General features: G+C 50.9%; 1 protein-coding gene across 3 annotated transcripts; it reads right to left on the bottom strand.

Annotated features, from left to right (window-relative positions):
* Positions 1-533: 533 nt before the first annotated feature.
* CA7 (carbonic anhydrase 7) lies at positions 534-10,272 on the bottom strand. 3 transcript variants are annotated; one of them, XM_054453811.1, is made up of 7 exons: positions 10,159-10,272; positions 7,465-7,662; positions 4,044-4,162; positions 3,145-3,240; positions 2,977-3,039; positions 1,815-1,970; positions 534-1,306 (listed from the first exon to the last, which is right to left on the bottom strand). In XM_054453811.1, exons 1-7 carry the CDS (start codon positions 10,196-10,198, stop codon positions 1,184-1,186), a joined length of 795 nt encoding a protein of 264 aa, XP_054309786.1. In that variant the 5' UTR covers positions 10,199-10,272; the 3' UTR covers positions 534-1,183. The 3 variants fall into 3 exon arrangements, with proteins under 3 accessions (XP_054309786.1, XP_054309788.1, XP_054309787.1); XM_054453813.1 differs by lacking the exon at positions 10,159-10,272 and adding an exon at positions 9,648-9,756; XM_054453812.2 differs by lacking the exon at positions 10,159-10,272 and adding an exon at positions 9,452-9,641 and having other exon boundaries at positions 549-1,306.
* Positions 10,273-17,780: the final 7,508 nt, after the last annotated feature.

Here is a 17,780-nt window from a genome sequence, read left to right as displayed (position 1 = left end):
TGTTCCCTTCTATCTGATTTGGCATACTGGTTGGAATTTCATTTCTTCCTTTCTTTCTGTTTGAGAGGGCCTCACTCTGTCGCCCAGCCTGGGGTACAGTGGTGCGACCTCAGCTCACTGCAACCTCTGCCTCCTGAGTTCAAGCGATTCTCCTGCCCCAGGCTCCTGAGCAGCTGGGATTACAGGTGCACACCACTATCGCCCAGCTAATTTTTGTATTTTTAGTAGAGATGGGGTTTCAGCATGTTGGCCAGGCTGGTCTCGAACTCCTGAGCTCAAGTGATCCACCTGCTTTGGCCTCCCAAAGTGCTGGGACTGTAGGCGTTAGCCACCACGCCTGACCAGAATTTCATTTCTTTGCTGAGTGAGATGGTCTCCCCCTCTCCTCTGCTCCCATAGCCCCTTCCCTGCCCTTTGTGTAACCCTCACCTGCTCACCACTCATATCCCTCCCAACATGTAGTGCTGAACTCACCACCATCTCTCCCCAAAGCCTAGGACGGTACTAGAGACAGCACAAGCACTCAATTGGTATTTGTTGCATGGATACATGAATTTATTAATTCAACAGGGATGGATTGTCATGTAGGTGGCTTTGGTGACTGGGTGGGGACAAGGGGAGATACTGTATAAGCTATAGCCAGGGCCTGCCCATGGCAGCAGGTGGCTGGAGGGAGAAGGCCACGTCACCTCCAGCATGCTGGGTGCTGATTTTAATGGCCTGGCAGTGAGGTGCGTGCATGGCAGAGCCTGCAGAAGAGGTAATGCCGAGAGGGCAGCTCTGCCCACCTCTAATTATTGCTTGAGTCTCTCTGGTAGTGTCAGCTGCCCGCCCCAGGGAGCTCGGTCTCCTCCATCACAGTGTGCGCTCGGGGTGGGGCTGCTGCCACTGCCAGTGGGGAAGACCAGAAGAGGTTCCCGGGGGTCTTTGGGTCTTGGAGAGCAGAGGCAGCCCCAGGCTTGGACCCTGCTTAGCTCCTGTCCTTCCTGTCCCCAGGGCAGCTGAAGGGTGCCCCAGACTCAAGGGTCCCATCCAGAAGCCTCCAGGGTGACCAAGGAGCAAACTGGCTGAAGGAGGGTCCCCAGCACCCCCCAGGGAGGAAGCCTCAGATGGTTTGGTGTCTGCTGACATGGAAGCCCTTGGGAAGATGGTGCCCTAGTGGCCGGCTAGGCAGGTGGGCAGCTCAGGCCCGGAAGGAGGCCTTCACCACGCGGCCCTTCAGTGGCTGTGGTGGCCGGAAGTTGTTCACCATGTGGATCCTCTCATCGTCCTCTGAGGTAAAAAGCAGGCTCCGGAACTTCCCCATCTTGAGGAAGCAGAAGGAATGCTCAGGGCAGATTGGGGGTGCTGTGGTCGTCTATGACCCCAGATGCATCATCTGGCATACTTGCCCAGCCAGCTCTATCCCTCCCTCCTCCTTCCCTTAGGGTCTGTCCCTACTCTTCCCCACTCATTCTTCTCTGTGGGACCCTCATTTATTTACTCACTAAAGGGCCTGGGCTCTGCTTCACCTAGTTCTAGTTCCAAGCCCATCTAGCTAAGACTTATCAGCAAATGTAGCATTCAGATTCTAACACAGTAGTGGGGGTGGGGGTCCCAGGATCCAGGTATCCCCCCTCCCAGCCAGTGTCTAGGTTCTGGTGATTAACAATCAAGCTAACTCCCAACCAAGAATCTATACATTTATTAGTAAAAAATGGGGAGGAACCTTGAAGGTGGGATCACAGGCTGTGGGTTGCTAGTTGGAGAGTCACACTGCCTGGGGTGAGCCCTGAGTGCCATGTCCCTCCATCTGGTCCTCTGAGAGGACTCACCTGCCTTTCAGAGATGCAGATGGGCTCCCGGAGCACAATCCAGGTGACACTCTCACTGAGTGGGGGAGTTGTCAGAGAGCCCGGGTAGGTCCAGTAGTGCCGGCTGGCAGGCAGGAGGCTCTTGGGGTTGAAGCAGCTGAACTGGGCTTTGGTGCCCTGGAACAAGGTGGGAGAACCCAGGAATCAGCACAGACCTCCCACTGGGACCAAACCAGCAACTTCTCCACCCATCTCTCTCTTTCTTTCTTTCTCTTTCTTCCTTTCTTTCTTCCTTCCTTCCTTCCTTTCTTTTCCTTCCTTCCTTCCTTCCTTCCTTCCTTCCTTCCTTCCTTCCTTCCTTCCTTCCTTCCTTCCTTCCTTCCTTCCCCTCTCTCTCTCCTTCCTTCCTTCCTCTTTCTTTCTTTCTTTTTCTTTTTCTTTTTTTTGAGGTGGAGTCTCACTCTGTTGCCCAGGCTGGAGTGCAGTGGCGTGATCTCAGCTCACTGCAACCTCTGCCTCTTGGGTTCAAGCAATTCTCCTCTCTCAGCCTCCTGAGTAGCTGAGATTGTAGGCATGCACCACCATACCCAGCTAATTTTTGTATGTTTAGTAGAGACAGGGTTTCACCATGTTAGCCAGGCTGGTCTTGAACTCCTGACCTCAAGTGATCTGCCTGCCTTGGCCTCCCAAAGTGCTGGGATTACAGGCATGAGCCACCATGCCCGGCATTCTCCACCCATTTCTATCAGCAGGATTTAGGCCTCTCTATGTCCATTGATGCAAATTGTGGGCAAATGTCTGTGATTCCAGATGCCATCTTCCAGCCTGAGCCGGGCCCTCTCCATCCGTTTGCTAGTATGTAAAAGCTGTGGCTCCTGGAGGTATTTGGCCATGATCTTCCCTCCCTTGCCTTCAGCTGCGCTCAATGACGTTGCCTATTAGACCACGATTAATGTGACAAGCATCTTATCAATTCTATACCTAGCCAGGCTTCATGCTGGGCACCCAAGGGGGCTGCTGACCCCGATGAGGAATCAGGTGCAGGGCCCTGCTGATGCTGACCCTCCTTCTTGGTCTCAGCAAGGGTTTACTCCCAGAATGAAGGAGTGGATGGCCCCAACTTGTGAACCAGCCTCTTCCTCTCTCCCCATCGGGCTGCTCGGGTCAGGGGCATGGACTTTACCTTGAACCGGACCATGTAGAGCGCATCTGTCAGACGATTCATGCTGGGGTGCTCGTCTCCTGTCTGTCAGGGAGAGGGCAGTGTGAGCCCAGCACCCACTGTGTTCTAGAACTAGGGGCAGTGCCAGGCCTCCCATGCCCCTCCTGGCCCCAGAAAACCACCACTCACCTCCAAGAAAACACCAACCACAGCCAGGCCATCAGGTGCTGAGGCTGCCTCCCCAAAAGTGCTGTACTTCTTGGCATTCCAGTGAACCAGATGCAGCTATGGGGCAACAACAGGCCAATGCTTTGTGCCTCCCAGGGGCAATGGGAACGCTGAGCCAGGTTCCCCTCACTCCCACCAGACTCCTGGACTCTTTGCAGGAAGGGGAAGCTGTCAAGCCTCCAAGGATTAGGATGCTGGGGGGTCCAGGGGAGCCCCAGAGGGTCACACGTAGCATCCATCCAACTCTGGGCCCAATTCTTTTCTGAGCTCCAGGGGACCCAAAGAGGAATCTGGCCCAGGCCCTGCCTTGCAGGGAACGAGCTGTGAAATCGATCATGAACATCCAGCGTGACACCTCCTTGAGGAGGTGGTGCCTACAGCTGAGTCCAGAGAATAAGCAGGGGGTTATCAGAGGGAAGCCTTGGGGAAAGGCATTCCAAGCAGAGAGAACAGCACAGGCAAAGCTTGGTGGTATGAAGGAGCCAGGTGTGGACAGGGGATTCGTCACATGCAGCTCAGTGTATGAAGAGGTGAGGGGAAGGATGAGGCCAGGCAAGATCAGTTCATGCACAGTCTTGAATACTGGGCTCAACCCTTGAAGGGGTGTCAGCAAGGCTGCAGTGGGACTGGGTAGCCCTTCAGAAAACTCCAGGACGCACAGACCAGGAAGGACAGCAGCGGGCAGGGTCAAACGGAAGACCCTGTGCTAGGGGTGGGTAGAAAGTATCTCTCCCAAAGGCCCTGGGTGCTCCTCTTCCCCCTCTCCAAGGCCCCACCCCAGGCATCCTCAAGCCCCTGACTACCCAGGCCTGCGTTCCTTCCCATGTAGCAGAGGGATTCAAGTGGAGGAGGGCCCGTACCTCGCTGGGGAAGGACTTGCCGTCCACCGTGTGCTCAGAACCCACATCGTGCTTCTTGCCCCAGTGGAAGTGAAACTGCTTGAGGCGGTAGGGCCCTTCCAGGGGGCCCCCAGTCACCACTGTGGGTAGAAGTGGGGCGAGTGGCAATGAGTAGGAGAGGACCGACAGCCCAGTGCCAGGACCAGGGCAGCAGCCCAGGAAAGGAAAAATTTTTTTTTTTTAATCAGGGTCTCGCTCTGTTGCCCAGGCTGGAGTGCCATGGTAAAAACATGGCTTATTATAGCCTCAACCTTCTGGCCTCAAGCCATCCTCCTGCCTTGGCCTCCCGAGTAGCTGGGACTATAGGTATGCGGCAACATGCCCAGCTAATTTGTTTATTTTTTGTAGAGATAGGGTCTCTCTATGTTGGCCAGGCTGGTCTTGAACTCATGGGCTCAAGCAATCCTCCTGCCTTGGCCTCCCAAAGTGCTGGGATTACAGGCACGAGCCACTGTGCCAGCTGAGATACATTTTTCCTTTTTTTTTTGAGATGGAGTCTCGCTCTGTCACCGAGGCTGGAGTACAGTGGTGGCACAATCTCAGCTCACTGCAACCTCTACCTCCCAGGTTCAAGCATTTCTCCTGCCTCAGCCTCCCAAGTAGCTGGGATTACAGGCACCTGCCACCACATCCGGCTAATTTTTTGTATTTTTAGTAGAAAGGGAGTTTCACCATGTTGGCCAGGCTGGCCTCGAACTCCCAACCTTAGGTGATCTGCCAACCTCGGCCTTCCAAAGTGTGGGATACATTTTTCATTTGGAAACTTCACTGGGCTGACTGGGTTTGGGTTGGTCCCCACTGCCCGCTAGACCCCTGTTCCTTGAGCTGGGACAGGGCAGAAATCCTGACAGCCGGCAGGTGGCAGAGGGGTCTGGGACTGACAGAGGACAGCTCTCTATCTAGCTGTCCTCCCTACTCCTGCTCGATTTCCCATGGAGGGTGGGACCCTGCCTCCCAGGACCCCCATTACCACTAACAATTAGGCCTCCCATGTCTGAAACCCTGATCCAAGGCTAGGCTGAAGAGACTATTTTGTTTAGTCTGCATAGTAGCCCATGAGGGACAGAACTTATTATTATCCATATTCTATAAAGGGAGAAGCTGAGGCACAGTAATGACAAGGCATTTGCTCAAGGTCACACAGCAAGGCACTGAACTAGGGTATGAACTAGTATCTCTTATGTCCAAAGCCCAAGCCACTAATCACCAGGCAACACTGCCTCCCTAGAACCTTGAAACTTCTCTAAACTTAGTGCTTTTCCAGAAGAGGAGGGTAGCTCCTGAGGGTTTCTACCTTCCTGGACAGGCCCAGGTGCCTCCAGTGCCATCTCCCCCAGAAATGGCCTCTTCTGAGGGCCCCACTTGTGCTGGTTTTGTGACTTTCTTGCCTTGATACCCGGTGAGCTGGGGCCATGCACGAGGCCTCCTGGGACTGATAGAATTTCCAGCTGAAAGGGATCTGGAGGTGGAGGGAGCCCCAGCTAGGCTTGAATGTGAGCTCCTGGATCAGATAACACCCCAGGCTCAGAGTTCCACTAGTCCCTTCCATGATGGGTGACCAGGGTAGGGCTTTGGCCCTGTGGCCTCCTCAAGCAGGAGGACAGGACAGTCCAGAAGTCCCTCTTTCTTGCCTGGTCTTATCAAAGAGGCAAGACCTGGGCACTGGCTAGGAGTCTGGGAGTAGTAGCTGTGGGCAGGGCCCCAATCAGGCTGCCCCATCCCTGGAAGCAGGAGCGGCTGAGCCTGCAGGCTAAGCAATTGGATAGGTCTGCAGACGCCACCCTCCAAGCATGCCTCACCTGGGACCCCATAGTGTGGGCTCCTGGAGAGGGAGCTCCCTCCCTAACACCTCTTGACCTTGAACCCCTTAGCCTCCTCCCCCAGTTCACACACAGAATATGCTGCCATTCACGGGGCACTCAATGTGTGTTTGGCACTCTGCTGGCATCAACCCATCTGACCTCTTGAGTGACCCATAGTGGGTGAGTGGCAGAGCCCCACCATCTCATTCCTCTTTTCACTGGCTTCCTGCGCCCTCAGGCCTGGGCATTCTGGGTGGCGGAGGGAGCCCCAGCCAGGCCTGAGGGCAACACCGCAGATCAGTAATCTAAAGGCATGTCCCCCTGTGTCTTCTCCCACCCCAGTGGCCTTCATTGAGCTACTGATTTCTTAGTTGAGCCCCCAGTGCCCTCTGAAGGCTATTAGAAGGGACAGTCATATGAAAACTGTTCCTTGCCAAACTATCATCTAGGGTCAGCTAGAGCCCCATGCCCCCTCCCCAAAGCTCTGAGTAAGAGGCTTTTCTTAGAATTCGGTACCAGGAAATAAATGCTTTGTCTCTCTCCTGAGGATCTGCTAGACTCCCTTTCTTTTGCAGCAAAAACTATAACCAATCCTCTTTCTGTTTTTTCCTAGCCTACCAGGGAACTCAGAACTAAGTAATATCACTCTTCTCATGAAAGATCTGGCTTCCTTCATCCTCTTTGCCTTTTAATTTTCCATTTGAAACTTAAGTTCCTTTGAGGGCTTTTATTGTATTTGTGGGGAGGGGAGAAGGAGGAGGAAGGAACCAGTTATTAATACTTCCTTACACAAGAAACTCTAGCAGATTTCTTCCTCGCCCCATTCCACCACTCTACCCAGTCATAAGGCCCAGTCATAAGGACGAAAATCCCTTCAATGAACAGCACTCCTGCCTAGGAATTTATCTTGAAAGAACCTGGACTCTAATCCCAGGGCAAAGAGGTCTTGGAAGGAGCTGCCACGAATTCCCACTGGCCTCTTACCGGCCCAAGATGGTTGGACCCTGAAGTCATAGGTGAACTGGAGAGAGAGAGAGAGAGCTTCAGGCTGGATCAGGCTGCTTCTGGTCCTCCCCAGCTCATGAAGCCTCTTATTTGCCCATCTGAGAGATGGGTTATTGAGAAGAATAAATGAGCAGCTTGTGACTTTAGCAAGGGGTTTGGCGCATGTAAATTTTAGCTCCCTTCTCTCTCCCTGCTAGGCTTGGCCAGATCACACAGGGAGGAGGGCTTGGCAGGTCAGTGATGGGGCAGAGAGTGAAAACAAACCTGATCTGTAGCACCACAAGGAAGGGAAGGAAGGGAAGGAAAGAAATTAGCACTTCCTGAGCATTTGCTGTGTGCCAGCTCTATTGACCTTACTTGGTTTTTTCATTTTTCCCCTCTGTGACCTAAGAGGGTAGGTCTTATTGCTCCCACTTTATGCATAAGGAGACTGAAGATCAGCCCAAGGCTTCACAGATGGTGAGAGGAGGAACCTTTCTTAGCCACCATAGCATGCTTCCTGAGACTGCCCAACACAAGGTTAGGACCCTAAGGGGCCAGGGGCCAGGTGCCAGGCTTTGGCAGGGGCCACTTACCGGTTCGGTCATCACTGTCGTTGAAGTCTACCTGGACAGAGTGGCCATTGTTGGTGATGCTGAGGGACATGCAGGCCTCATAGGAAAGCTCCAGTGGTTGCAGGCTGGGAGAGTACACAGCCTGGCTGGAAATGATATTGATGGGTGACTGGCGATCTCCCTGGGCAATGGGATACAGCTTGTGCCAATGCGAGGGGCCTGCAGGTGGGGAGAAGGGCAAGGACTCAGTCCAGCCAGGATCTCTGGGCTTCAGGCCAAGGACACCCATAGGGGAATGGTCTCTTCAGCATCCTTTCAGAGGTGAGCCCCTTCATTGGAGCTGCACGGCTTGGAGTTCCAATCCCAGCTTTACCATTTCCCCTTTCAGCCTCCATTTCTTTGTCTGTGAAATGGTCTCACTAAAACTCACCTTCCAGCGCCGATAGGAGGCCCAGAGAGGTACTGTATGGAAGGGAACATAACAGCTACAGGCTCAGGGGTGGCTCAGAGTAATAAGTCTCCCCAACAGGGAGACCTCCAGACATCTGAAGTCTCTGACCTGACCCCATCAGTATCTCACCTCTTTCTGTGCCTTGGGCAATTTGGTGTTGGTGTTTGTGATAAATAACAACAAAAACTCACATCAACCTAGCTTTGACTCTGTGACATGTGTTTGCCTCTCACAACCACCTTGTGAAATAGAAACCAGCAAGATCCCCGTTTCACAGATGAGGGAACTGAGGGCCACTCACACATGTGTGCATGCATATGTACTAATATAAATATAGCATGTGCATGTGCTGCCCCCAGCTGTCCTCCCCATGTGTGTGCCTACAAGTCCATAGAGATCTTCCTATGAACACATTAATCTTTCTGTGATCTTCCATTGTGCACACAGAGCAGCCAGGCCCAGAACATTCATGTGTACAAACACACACACAGCCCTGCAGACTACATCTGACACACGCATATGCTCTCTCACACACAAACCTCTCTGTTGGAGACCCAAGTTTGCATAAAGGACCACAGCAAAACACATGCCCATGCACACACACACACACACACACACACCTGCACACACACCCACAGGCGCCCACCACCTGCCTCCCAGAGGATCTATCTGCAGCCGAGAGGCTCAGCATCTCCCTGGGGAACATCCTGAGATGCATCCTATTTTTAGAGCTACTGCCGGCTGGTGCTTCTCCCCCTTTTTGGCTTCTTAAGTTTTCCTGAGAAAACAGCAGCAGGTGCCGACAGAGCCGTGTCCCCAATGGATGACTCAGAATCGTGGCCCGGCCCCTCTGGGTTATTTTTGAAGCCCTGTGAACACTGCTGCATGCCGGCACCTCTGTCCTCTGTCCTTCCCTTCCTCGACTGGACAATCCAGCTCTGCCTGGGTGATGGGGTGGCTGCCTGGGGGGAGCAGGCCTATGGAGCAGGCTACACAGGACACTGGGTGCTCAGAGCTGGTGGGCATGACTAGCAAGAAGGGCTGGAGGCAGGGGACTCTGGCTCTGGGGGAAGCACCCAAAAGGTGGCTCAGAGCAGGTACTGGGAGATGATCCCTATGTGTCCTGTCCATCTGCCCCATGTCTGCCTGTCTCTCCGTCTCTGCTTGTCTATATCATCTTTTTCTGAATGTCTCTTTCCAGCTCTTTCATACCCAGATCTGGGGGTTCTCTTCCAAAATATGCTCCTTTGTTCTTGGGGCCCCAGAGGGAGCCAAAGACTCCACAGCACCCTCCCTCTGGTCTACTGCAACTTTCTGGCTTCCCAGACTGTAGTCCCCCACCCAACGTCACAAAGTGACTGCCTCTCCGCAGAGGAGTGGGGCTGGGGGATGTTCTTCCCACCATTACTTTTTCTTCTTCGCACCCCACCTGTCTTGCACTGGTTCCCTAGGGAAATAGGGAACCCCTTACCCCACACCCCCACCCCTGCTTGGTAAGAAATGGCCCCAAAGGGAATTGACTGCCCCAGACCCACACTCCAGCCGTCTGGCTCTCACCTTCTGCCTCTTCTCCCTTTCTCTGAGTCCTAAGGAAACTGAGGCAGGATGAAGGAGCTCTCTTCCGCGTCAGCCCAGGAGGCTGGTGTGGGCCACAGGCTCCCACGACTCACACCCGGACGTGCGCAAACACCCTGCTCGGTGTAGACACCCAGACACATGCTTGCGCCCCCAAGTGCCCCCTTCCCTCACGTACCAGCCGAGAAGGCAGCTCGGCCACTTCTGCGGGAAATTCTCTCCGGGGGACACTGCGCCCTTGCCACGCGGAGCCCCGATACCCCGAGGTCCCCGCTCACTTGCCGTGCGCGCTCCCCGCAGACACCCGCGCACAGCGCTCCGCGGCGCCCGCCCCCCGCTGCCCTGGGCCACCCCCACGCGCTGCGCACGCCCGGGGCGAGTGAGTGAGAGTCTGGGCCTGGGTCTGAGCGGGCTGGGCAATCAGGGGCTTCGCGGAGGAGGCGGCAGGACACAGCCGCCGGGTCGCTTGCTGGCGGCGGGGCCACCCGGGGTGCAGCGCGGACTTTGCGTCTGGCACGGGGGACCAAGGCTTGGGCCAAGTTCGGGGGCCGGGATGGGAAGAGGGGTCCTGGCCCAGCCTGGAGGGTGGGAACTTGCCGGTCTGGGATACCAGCTGGGCAAGAGGGTTGGGGCGAGTGCAGTTGGGTCGGGGGTCCGAGCCAGGGGCGGTGGGGGAGGTCTGCGCCTACCGTCGTCCTGGCCGTAGCCCCAGCCGTGGTGGCCGGTCATGCCGCTGCAGTCCCCGCAGCCGTGCACCTGCCCGGTAGGCTCAGTCCGCTCGTTCGGGCTGCGGCTCCGGCCCCGCTCGCTACCGCGGAGCAGGCTCTTAAAGCAGCAGCTGGCGGGAGGAGCAGTTCCCGGGGGACCCGCCCCCCACCCCCCAGCAGGGCCAGAGAGGCCGGCCTGCCCCGCCCTCGCCCGCCGGCGAGCCAGTTGAACCCCAAGCAGAGATTCAGGGCAGGAGGAAGTAACCCTCTCCCCCCGACTCCCACCCCTGCCCTGGCTGGGCGACTCTCCCTCTTTTTCCCCCAGCAACCTGTGCGGACTCTGGGACACTAGATGCCCGTGCCGCACATGGCGTCCCTTCCCTAGGCTTGTCCCAGACCTGCAAATGCCACCACCAGGGACCTGAGCTCTGGGTCCTGAATCCTTTGGGGTTGGAAAGTCCCCTTTAAACTGCAAACTACGCTGACCATCAAGTGTCCAGAATTGGAGCTTCCACTGTTTGCCAGAGGCTGTTGCAGGTGCTGGGCCAAGCTTTGGGTCCTTCCTATGGTATAACCCTCTCTGTTACCCTACAAGGTTGGGTGCTTCCATTAGCCCTATCTGACAGAGGAGGGGAGTGAGGCCCAGAGAAGTGAAGTGATTTGCCCAAGGTCATCTAGCCAGGGGGTAAGGGGTTCATTCGCTGGGGTTCTTACTCCAGACACTGGGGGTTTTGTGGGATTTGTTTGTCTGTTTGTTTGTTTGCTTGTTTGTTTTTAGACAGACTCTTGCTCTGTCACCCAGGCTGGTGCTATCTCAGCTCACTACAACCTCCACCTCCTTGATTCAAGTGATTCTTCTGCTTCAGCCTTCCAAGTAGCTGGGATTACAGGTGTGGGCCACCACACCCAGCTAATTTTTGTATTTTTTGTAGAGATGGGGGTTTCACCATGTTGCCTAGGCTGGTCTCGAACTTCCGGCCTCAAGTAATCCACCCGCCTTGGCCTCCCAAAGTGTTGGGATTACAGGAGTGAGCCACCACTCCTGGCCTGACACTGGGGTCTTTACCGTTTCTCCTTGGTGCTGGGTACAAGGGTGTGCTGTGAGTATGGGGGTCTGGGAACCCTGGGGTAGACGCAGGGACAGGACTGGCAATCTAAACCCTTGGCCCAGGTGGAACCAGATCCCCCAAGTGGGAGTGAGAAGGAGTGGCATCAACCAATGGGCCTGAAGACAGGCAGACACCAGGTGGCTTCCCCATGGAGCTAAGTCTGAGGCTCTGACTTCCACCCTCCCTGTTATTTTGTCTGCTGCTTCCTCCTTTCTTCAGGGACTCTGCTTGTCCCTCCATAGCCTGCTATTTGTCCCTCCTCTCCTGACCTCCCCATAACATTCAGTACACCCCCTGGGAGCTCAGACCCTCCACCCTGCACTCAACCCCAGTGCCTGCCTTGGCCCAGCATTTTCCCACCCACAAGCCCTGGTCCTTGTGCCCTCCACCTGGTGCGTCCTCTGTCTTCCACCCACTGGCTCCAGCCGGTCCAATCTGATTCATCTTAGCATGTGGCCTTGTGCCAGGGATAGGGCTTGTCTCTGGCTAGTCCTCAGCAGGCAGTTTTGGAAAGACAAACAGATGGGTGGATGGAAGGACAGACAAATGATCCCACCCAGGGTCCTGTACTCAGCAGGAGTTGAACAGCCACTAGTACAATGTCTGCTGGCCAGAACTTGAATGGAGATACTCTTTCAGGCCCTGCTCTTGGCTGACCTTGTGCAGGAATCTGCCATCTTGTCTGCCTGGCTCCCCTACATCTCTGTGTCTGTCTCAGTTTCCCTCTCCCAGGCCCTGAACCCCAGATCCTCAGATAGAGCTATGGAGATTAATTGACAACTGGTTGGGTGGGCCAATGTCAGTGACTGCCCAGGCCTGCAAAGATGCCCCTCTCTGATCCAGGAGCAGGAAGTGATCCTTAATATAAATATGACCCTAGGGTGGGGCAGGGGACTTATGACAGAGATAAGTAGCCCCCAAGATGAAATGTGACAGAGAATCCAACACTGTCAAGGCCCCAGGTCTCCAAGCCAGAAATGGCATCTACAGATCAAGAAGACAAAGGCATGCTTCTGGGTGAGGCCTGGACCTTCTGTCTCCCAGAGAAGCCAGCCACCCTTTACCTGGGAGAGCTGCCAACACCCTTTACCTGGGAGAGAGCTCTGGGGATAGCACAAACTCCATTGACCCATTTCCTCTTCAGAGGGACTCACGTCTTTTTCATATTTATTTGTAGTTCTTAAAAGTTACAATTGGGCTGGGCACAGTAGCTCACGCTTGTGATCCTAGCACTTTGGGAGGCCTAGGCGGGCAGATTACCTGAGCTCAGAAGTTGAAGACCATCCTGGCAACACGGTGACACCCCGTCTCCACTAAAATACAAAAAATTAGCCAGGCATGGTGGCAGGTGCCTGTAGTCCCAGCTACTCGGGAGGCTGAGGCATGAGAATTGCTTGAGTCCAGGAGGCAGAGGTTGCAGTGAGCCAAGATTGCACCACTGCACTCCAGCTTGGGCTACAGAGTGAGATTCTGTGTCAAAAAAAAAAAAAAAAAAAAAAAGATACAATTGGAATTCTTCATATAGTTTTGCATCCAACTTTATCTACATAGTAACCCTGGGGGGATTTTTACCCCATTTAACAGATGAGAAAAGCAAGGCTCAAGAGAGGATGAGTGATGGGCTCAAAGATGTACAGTGAGTGACTGAACAAACATGAAAACCCAGGGCTGCTGGGTCCCTCATTCAATATTGTCCAAAATCACTGGAAAGGGAGGAAGTGGATTTTAAATTTGACTCTCATTTGTGTGTATATGCAAGTCCTCTCTAAAAGGACTTAGGAGAAGCTAGGGAGAGTGTTTACCTACAGGGAGGAGACTGGACGCCGGAAGGTTGTGGAAGCTTGTGGAAGGGTGTGGTATGGCGTGGGAAGGACACTCTTTACTGGTACTCTTTTGTATCTCTTGAATGAATTAAAGCATGTATTACCTCTTTAACAACCAAATAAAAGTTGCTCCAGTTCTTTCCTTCCTGCAGCCTGTCTTCAGCATTTTCTCTGGGTACTGGGAACTCAGGAAGGTGAGAGGAGACAATGGAGATTGCCCTTCTAAGGTGAAGCGCCAGGTGCCCCAGCAACCCACTCAGGTCAACTTGGGGGAGTCTGTGCCTCCATTCAGGCGCCTCCAGTCTCAATTACATGCTGTTTTTAAAGCCGAGTTGATTTCTCTGCTTGAGAGTTTTCTCTTTGGCCTCACTGGTGTCAGTGGCTCCTGGTTTTTGCTATTTATATGGGAGGGGAAAATGGGGGATGTGAGGGCTGTGATGGAGGCCTGGGGGAGGAGGGCATGAGCAGCCTGTACAGCCAAGCCTCATTCATCAAACAACCTTGGCCTCCAACTTTCACTTCCTTTTTTCTTTTTTTTTAAAGATTGTATAGAGACAGGGGTCTCACTATGTTGCCCAGGCTGGTCTCAAACTCCTGGCCTTAAGGGATCCTCCCACCTCAGTCTCCCAAAGTGCTAGGATTACAGGTGTGAGCCACTATGCCCGGCCTTGTTGGGTACATTTAAAATCCCAAATATTTCTTCTCTAATTATAGTAGTGACATCTATTGTAGAAAATTTGGAAGTCAGAAAAGCATACAGCAGAAAATTAAAATCATTGGTCATGTCACTACTCAAGGATCACCACTATTAACATTTTAGTGACCATCCTGCCAAGGTTTTCTTTTTTAATTATATTTTTATTTTTTCCATAAGTTATTGGGGTACAGGTGGTATTTGGTTACATGAGTGAGTTCTTTTTTTTTTTGAGACGGAATCTTGCTCTGTCGCCAGGCTGGAGTGCAGTGGTGCGATCTCGGCTCACTGCAACCTCTGATTCCCTGGTTCAAGCGATTCTCCTGCCTCAGCCTCCCGAGTAGCTGGTATTACAGGCATGTGCCACCATGCCCAGCTAATTTTTGTATTTTTAGTAGAGACGGGTTTTCGCCATGTTGGCCAGGATGGTCTCCATCTCCTGACCTCGTGATCCACCCGCCTCAGCCTCCCAAAGTGCTGGGATTACAGGCATGAGACACCATGCTGGGCCATGAGTGAGTTCTTTAGTGGTGATTTGTGAGATTTTGGTGCACCCATCACCAAAGCAGTATACATTGCACCATATTTGTAGTCTTTTATCCCTCACTCTCCTTCCACTTTTTCCCCTGGGTCCCCATGGTCCATTGTATCATTCCTATGCCTTTGCATCCTCATAACTTAGCTCTCACACATCAGTGAGAACATACGATGTTTGGTTTTCCATTCGTGAGTTACTTCACTTAGAATATTAGTCTCCAGTCTCATCTAGGTTGCTGCAGATGCTGTTAATTCATTTCTTTTTATGGCTGAGTAGTATTCCATAGTATATATATACCACAGTTTATTTATCAACTCGTTGATTGATGGGCATTTGGGTTGGTTCCATGATTTTGCAACTGTGAATTGTACTGCCATAAACATATGTGTGGAAGTATCTTTTTCATATAATGACTTATTTTCCTCTGGGTGGATACCCAGTAGTGGGATTGCTGGATCAAATGGTAGTTCCACTTTTAGTTCTTTAAGGAATCTCCACACTGTTTTCCATAGTGGCTGTACTAGTTTACATTGCTACCAGCAGTGTAGAAGTGTTCCCTGATCACCGAATCCATGCCAACATCTACTGTTTTTTGATTTTTAAATTATGGCCATTCTTGCAGGAGTAAGGTGGTGTCACATTGTGGTTTTGATTTGTATTTCCCTGATCATTAGTGATGTTGAGCATTTTTTCATATGTTTGTTGGCCATTTGTATATCTTCTTTTGAGAATTGTCTAGTCATGTCCTTAGCCCACTTTTTGATGGGATTGTTTGTTTTTTTCTTACTGATTTGTTTGAGTTCCTTGTAGATTCTGGATATTAGTCCTTTGTCAAATGTATAGATTGTGAAGATTTTCTCCCACTCTGTGGGTTGTCTGTTTACTTTGCTGACTGTTCCTTTTGCCATACAAAAGCTCTCTAGTTTAATTAAGTCCCAACTATTTATCTTTGTTTCTATTGCATTCACTTTTGGGTTCTTGGTCATGAAATCCTTGCCTAAGCCAAGATCTAGAAGGATTTTTCCAATGTTATCTTCTAGAATTTTTATAGTTTCAGGTCTTAGATTTAAGTCCTTAGTCCATCTTGAGTTGATTTTTGTAAAAGGTGAGAGATGAGGATCCAGTTTTAATCTCCTATGTGTGACTAACCAATTATCCTAGCAGCAAGTGTTGAAAAGGGTGTCCTTTTCCCACTTTATGTTTTTGTTTGCTTTGTCAAAGATCAGTTGGCTGTAAGTATGTGGTTTTATTTCTGGGCTCTCTATTCTGTTCCATTGGTCTATATGCCTATTTTTATACCAGTACCATGCTGTTTTGGTGAGTATGGCCTTATAGTATAGTTTGAAATCAGGTAGTGTGATGCCTCCAGATTTGTTGTTTTTGCTTAGTCTTGTTTTGGCTATGTGGGCTCTTTTTTGGTTCCACATGAATTTTAGAATTGTTTTTTCTAATTCTGTGAAGAATGATGGTGATATTTTGATGGAGATTGCATTGAATTTGTAGATTGCTTTTGGCAGTATAGTCATTTTCTCAATATTGATTCTACCCATCCATGAACATGGGATGTGTTTCCATTTGTTTGTGTCATCTATGATTTCTTTCAGCAGTGTTTTGTAGTCTTCCTCGTAGAGGTCTTTTGACTCCTTGGGTAGGTATATTCCTAAGTTTTTTGTTTTGTTTTGTTTTGTTTTGTTTGTTTGTTTGTTTTGCAGCTGTTGTAAAAGGGGTTGAGTTCTTGATTTGATTCTCTGCTTGGTCGCTGTTGGTGTATAGGAGAGCTACTGATTTATGTACATTAATCTTGTATCTGGAAACTTTGCTGAATTCTTTTATCAGTTCTAGGAGCTTTCTGGAGGAGTATTTAGGGTTTTCAAGGTAAACGATAACATTTTCAGCAAACAGTGACAGTTTGACTTCCTCTTTACCAATTTGGATGCCTTTTATTTCTTTCTCTTGTCTGATTGCTCTGGCTAGGACTTCCAGTACTATGTTGAAGAAGAGTGGTGAGAGTGGACATCCTTGTCTTGTTCCAGTTCTCAGAGGGAATGCTTTCAACTTTTCCCCATTCAGTATTATGTTGGCTGTGGGTTTTTCATAGATGGCTTTTATTACATTGAGGTATGCCCCTTGTATGCTGATTTGCTGAGAGTTTGAATCATAAAAGGATGCTGGATTTTGTCAAATGCTTTTTCTGCATCTATTGAGATGATCATATGATTTTTTTTAATTCTTTTTTTTTTTTTTTTTTGAGATGGAGTTTTGCTCTTTCACCCGGGCTGGAGTGCAATGGCGTGATCTCAGATCACTGCAACCTCCACCTCCCGGGTTCAAGAGATCCTCTCACCTCAGCCTCCCGAATAGCTGGGATTATAGGTGCACGCCATCATGCCTGGCTAATTTTTTGTATTTTTAGTAGAGACAGGGTTTCACCATGTTAGCCAGGCTGGTCTCGATCTCCTAACCTCAGGTGATCCACCTGCCTGGGCCTCCCAAAGTGCTGGGATTACAGGCATGAGCCACTGTGTCTGACCTGATTTTTGTTTTTAATTCCGTTTATGTGGTGCATCACATTTATTGACTTGTGTATTTTAAACCATCCCTGCAACCCTGGTATGAAACCCACTTGACCATGGTGGATTATCTTTTTGATATATTGTTGGATTCAGTTAGCTAGTATTTTGTTAAGGATTTTAGCATCTATGTTCATCAAGGTTATCAGTCTGTAGTTTTCTATTTTGGTTATGTCCTTTCCTGGTTTTGGTATTAGGGTGATGCTCTGTCAAGCTTTTCTGATATAGGTTGAGTATCACTTACCTAAAATTCTTGGGACCAGAAATGTTTTGGATTTCAGATTTTTTTCGGACTTTGGAACATTTGCATATACATAATATCTTGGGGATGGGACTCAAGTCTAAATACAAAATTCACTTACGTTTCGTACTTACCTTAGAGACATAGCCTGAAGGTAATTTGACACACTACGTTAAATAATTTTGTGCACGAAACAAAGTTTGTGTACATTGAACCATCAGAAAGCAAAAGCGTCACTATCTCAGGCCCCCAATAGCATCATGTAGGTGCTCAAAAAGTTTCAGATTTTGGAGCATTTTGGATTTCGGATTTTTGGATTGAAGATGCTCAACCTGTGTATATTAGTAGTATGTAAACAGTCAAGGCCAGGTGTGGTGGTGTGCCTATAATCCCAGCTACTCAGAAGGCTGAGGTGAGAGGATCCCTTAAGTCCAGGAGTTTGAGACTGTAGTATGCTATAATCACAACTGTGAATAGCCACTGCTCTCCAGCCTGGGTAACATAGAGCAACCCCATCTTAAAAAAAAAAAAAGGAAAACAATTGAGCAATCAGGATCATAGGATGGCTTGTTGACCAGTTTTTTCCCACCCAGTGCCTTTATGGTAAATGTTTCCTTGCTTGATCGGCC

This window comes from Pongo pygmaeus, chromosome 18 (genome assembly GCF_028885625.2).
Source record: "Pongo pygmaeus isolate AG05252 chromosome 18, NHGRI_mPonPyg2-v2.0_pri, whole genome shotgun sequence".
In the NCBI taxonomy this organism is placed as follows: Eukaryota; Metazoa; Chordata; class Mammalia; order Primates; family Hominidae; genus Pongo; species Pongo pygmaeus.
This window is presented reverse-complemented; position numbering and strand designations above follow the sequence as displayed.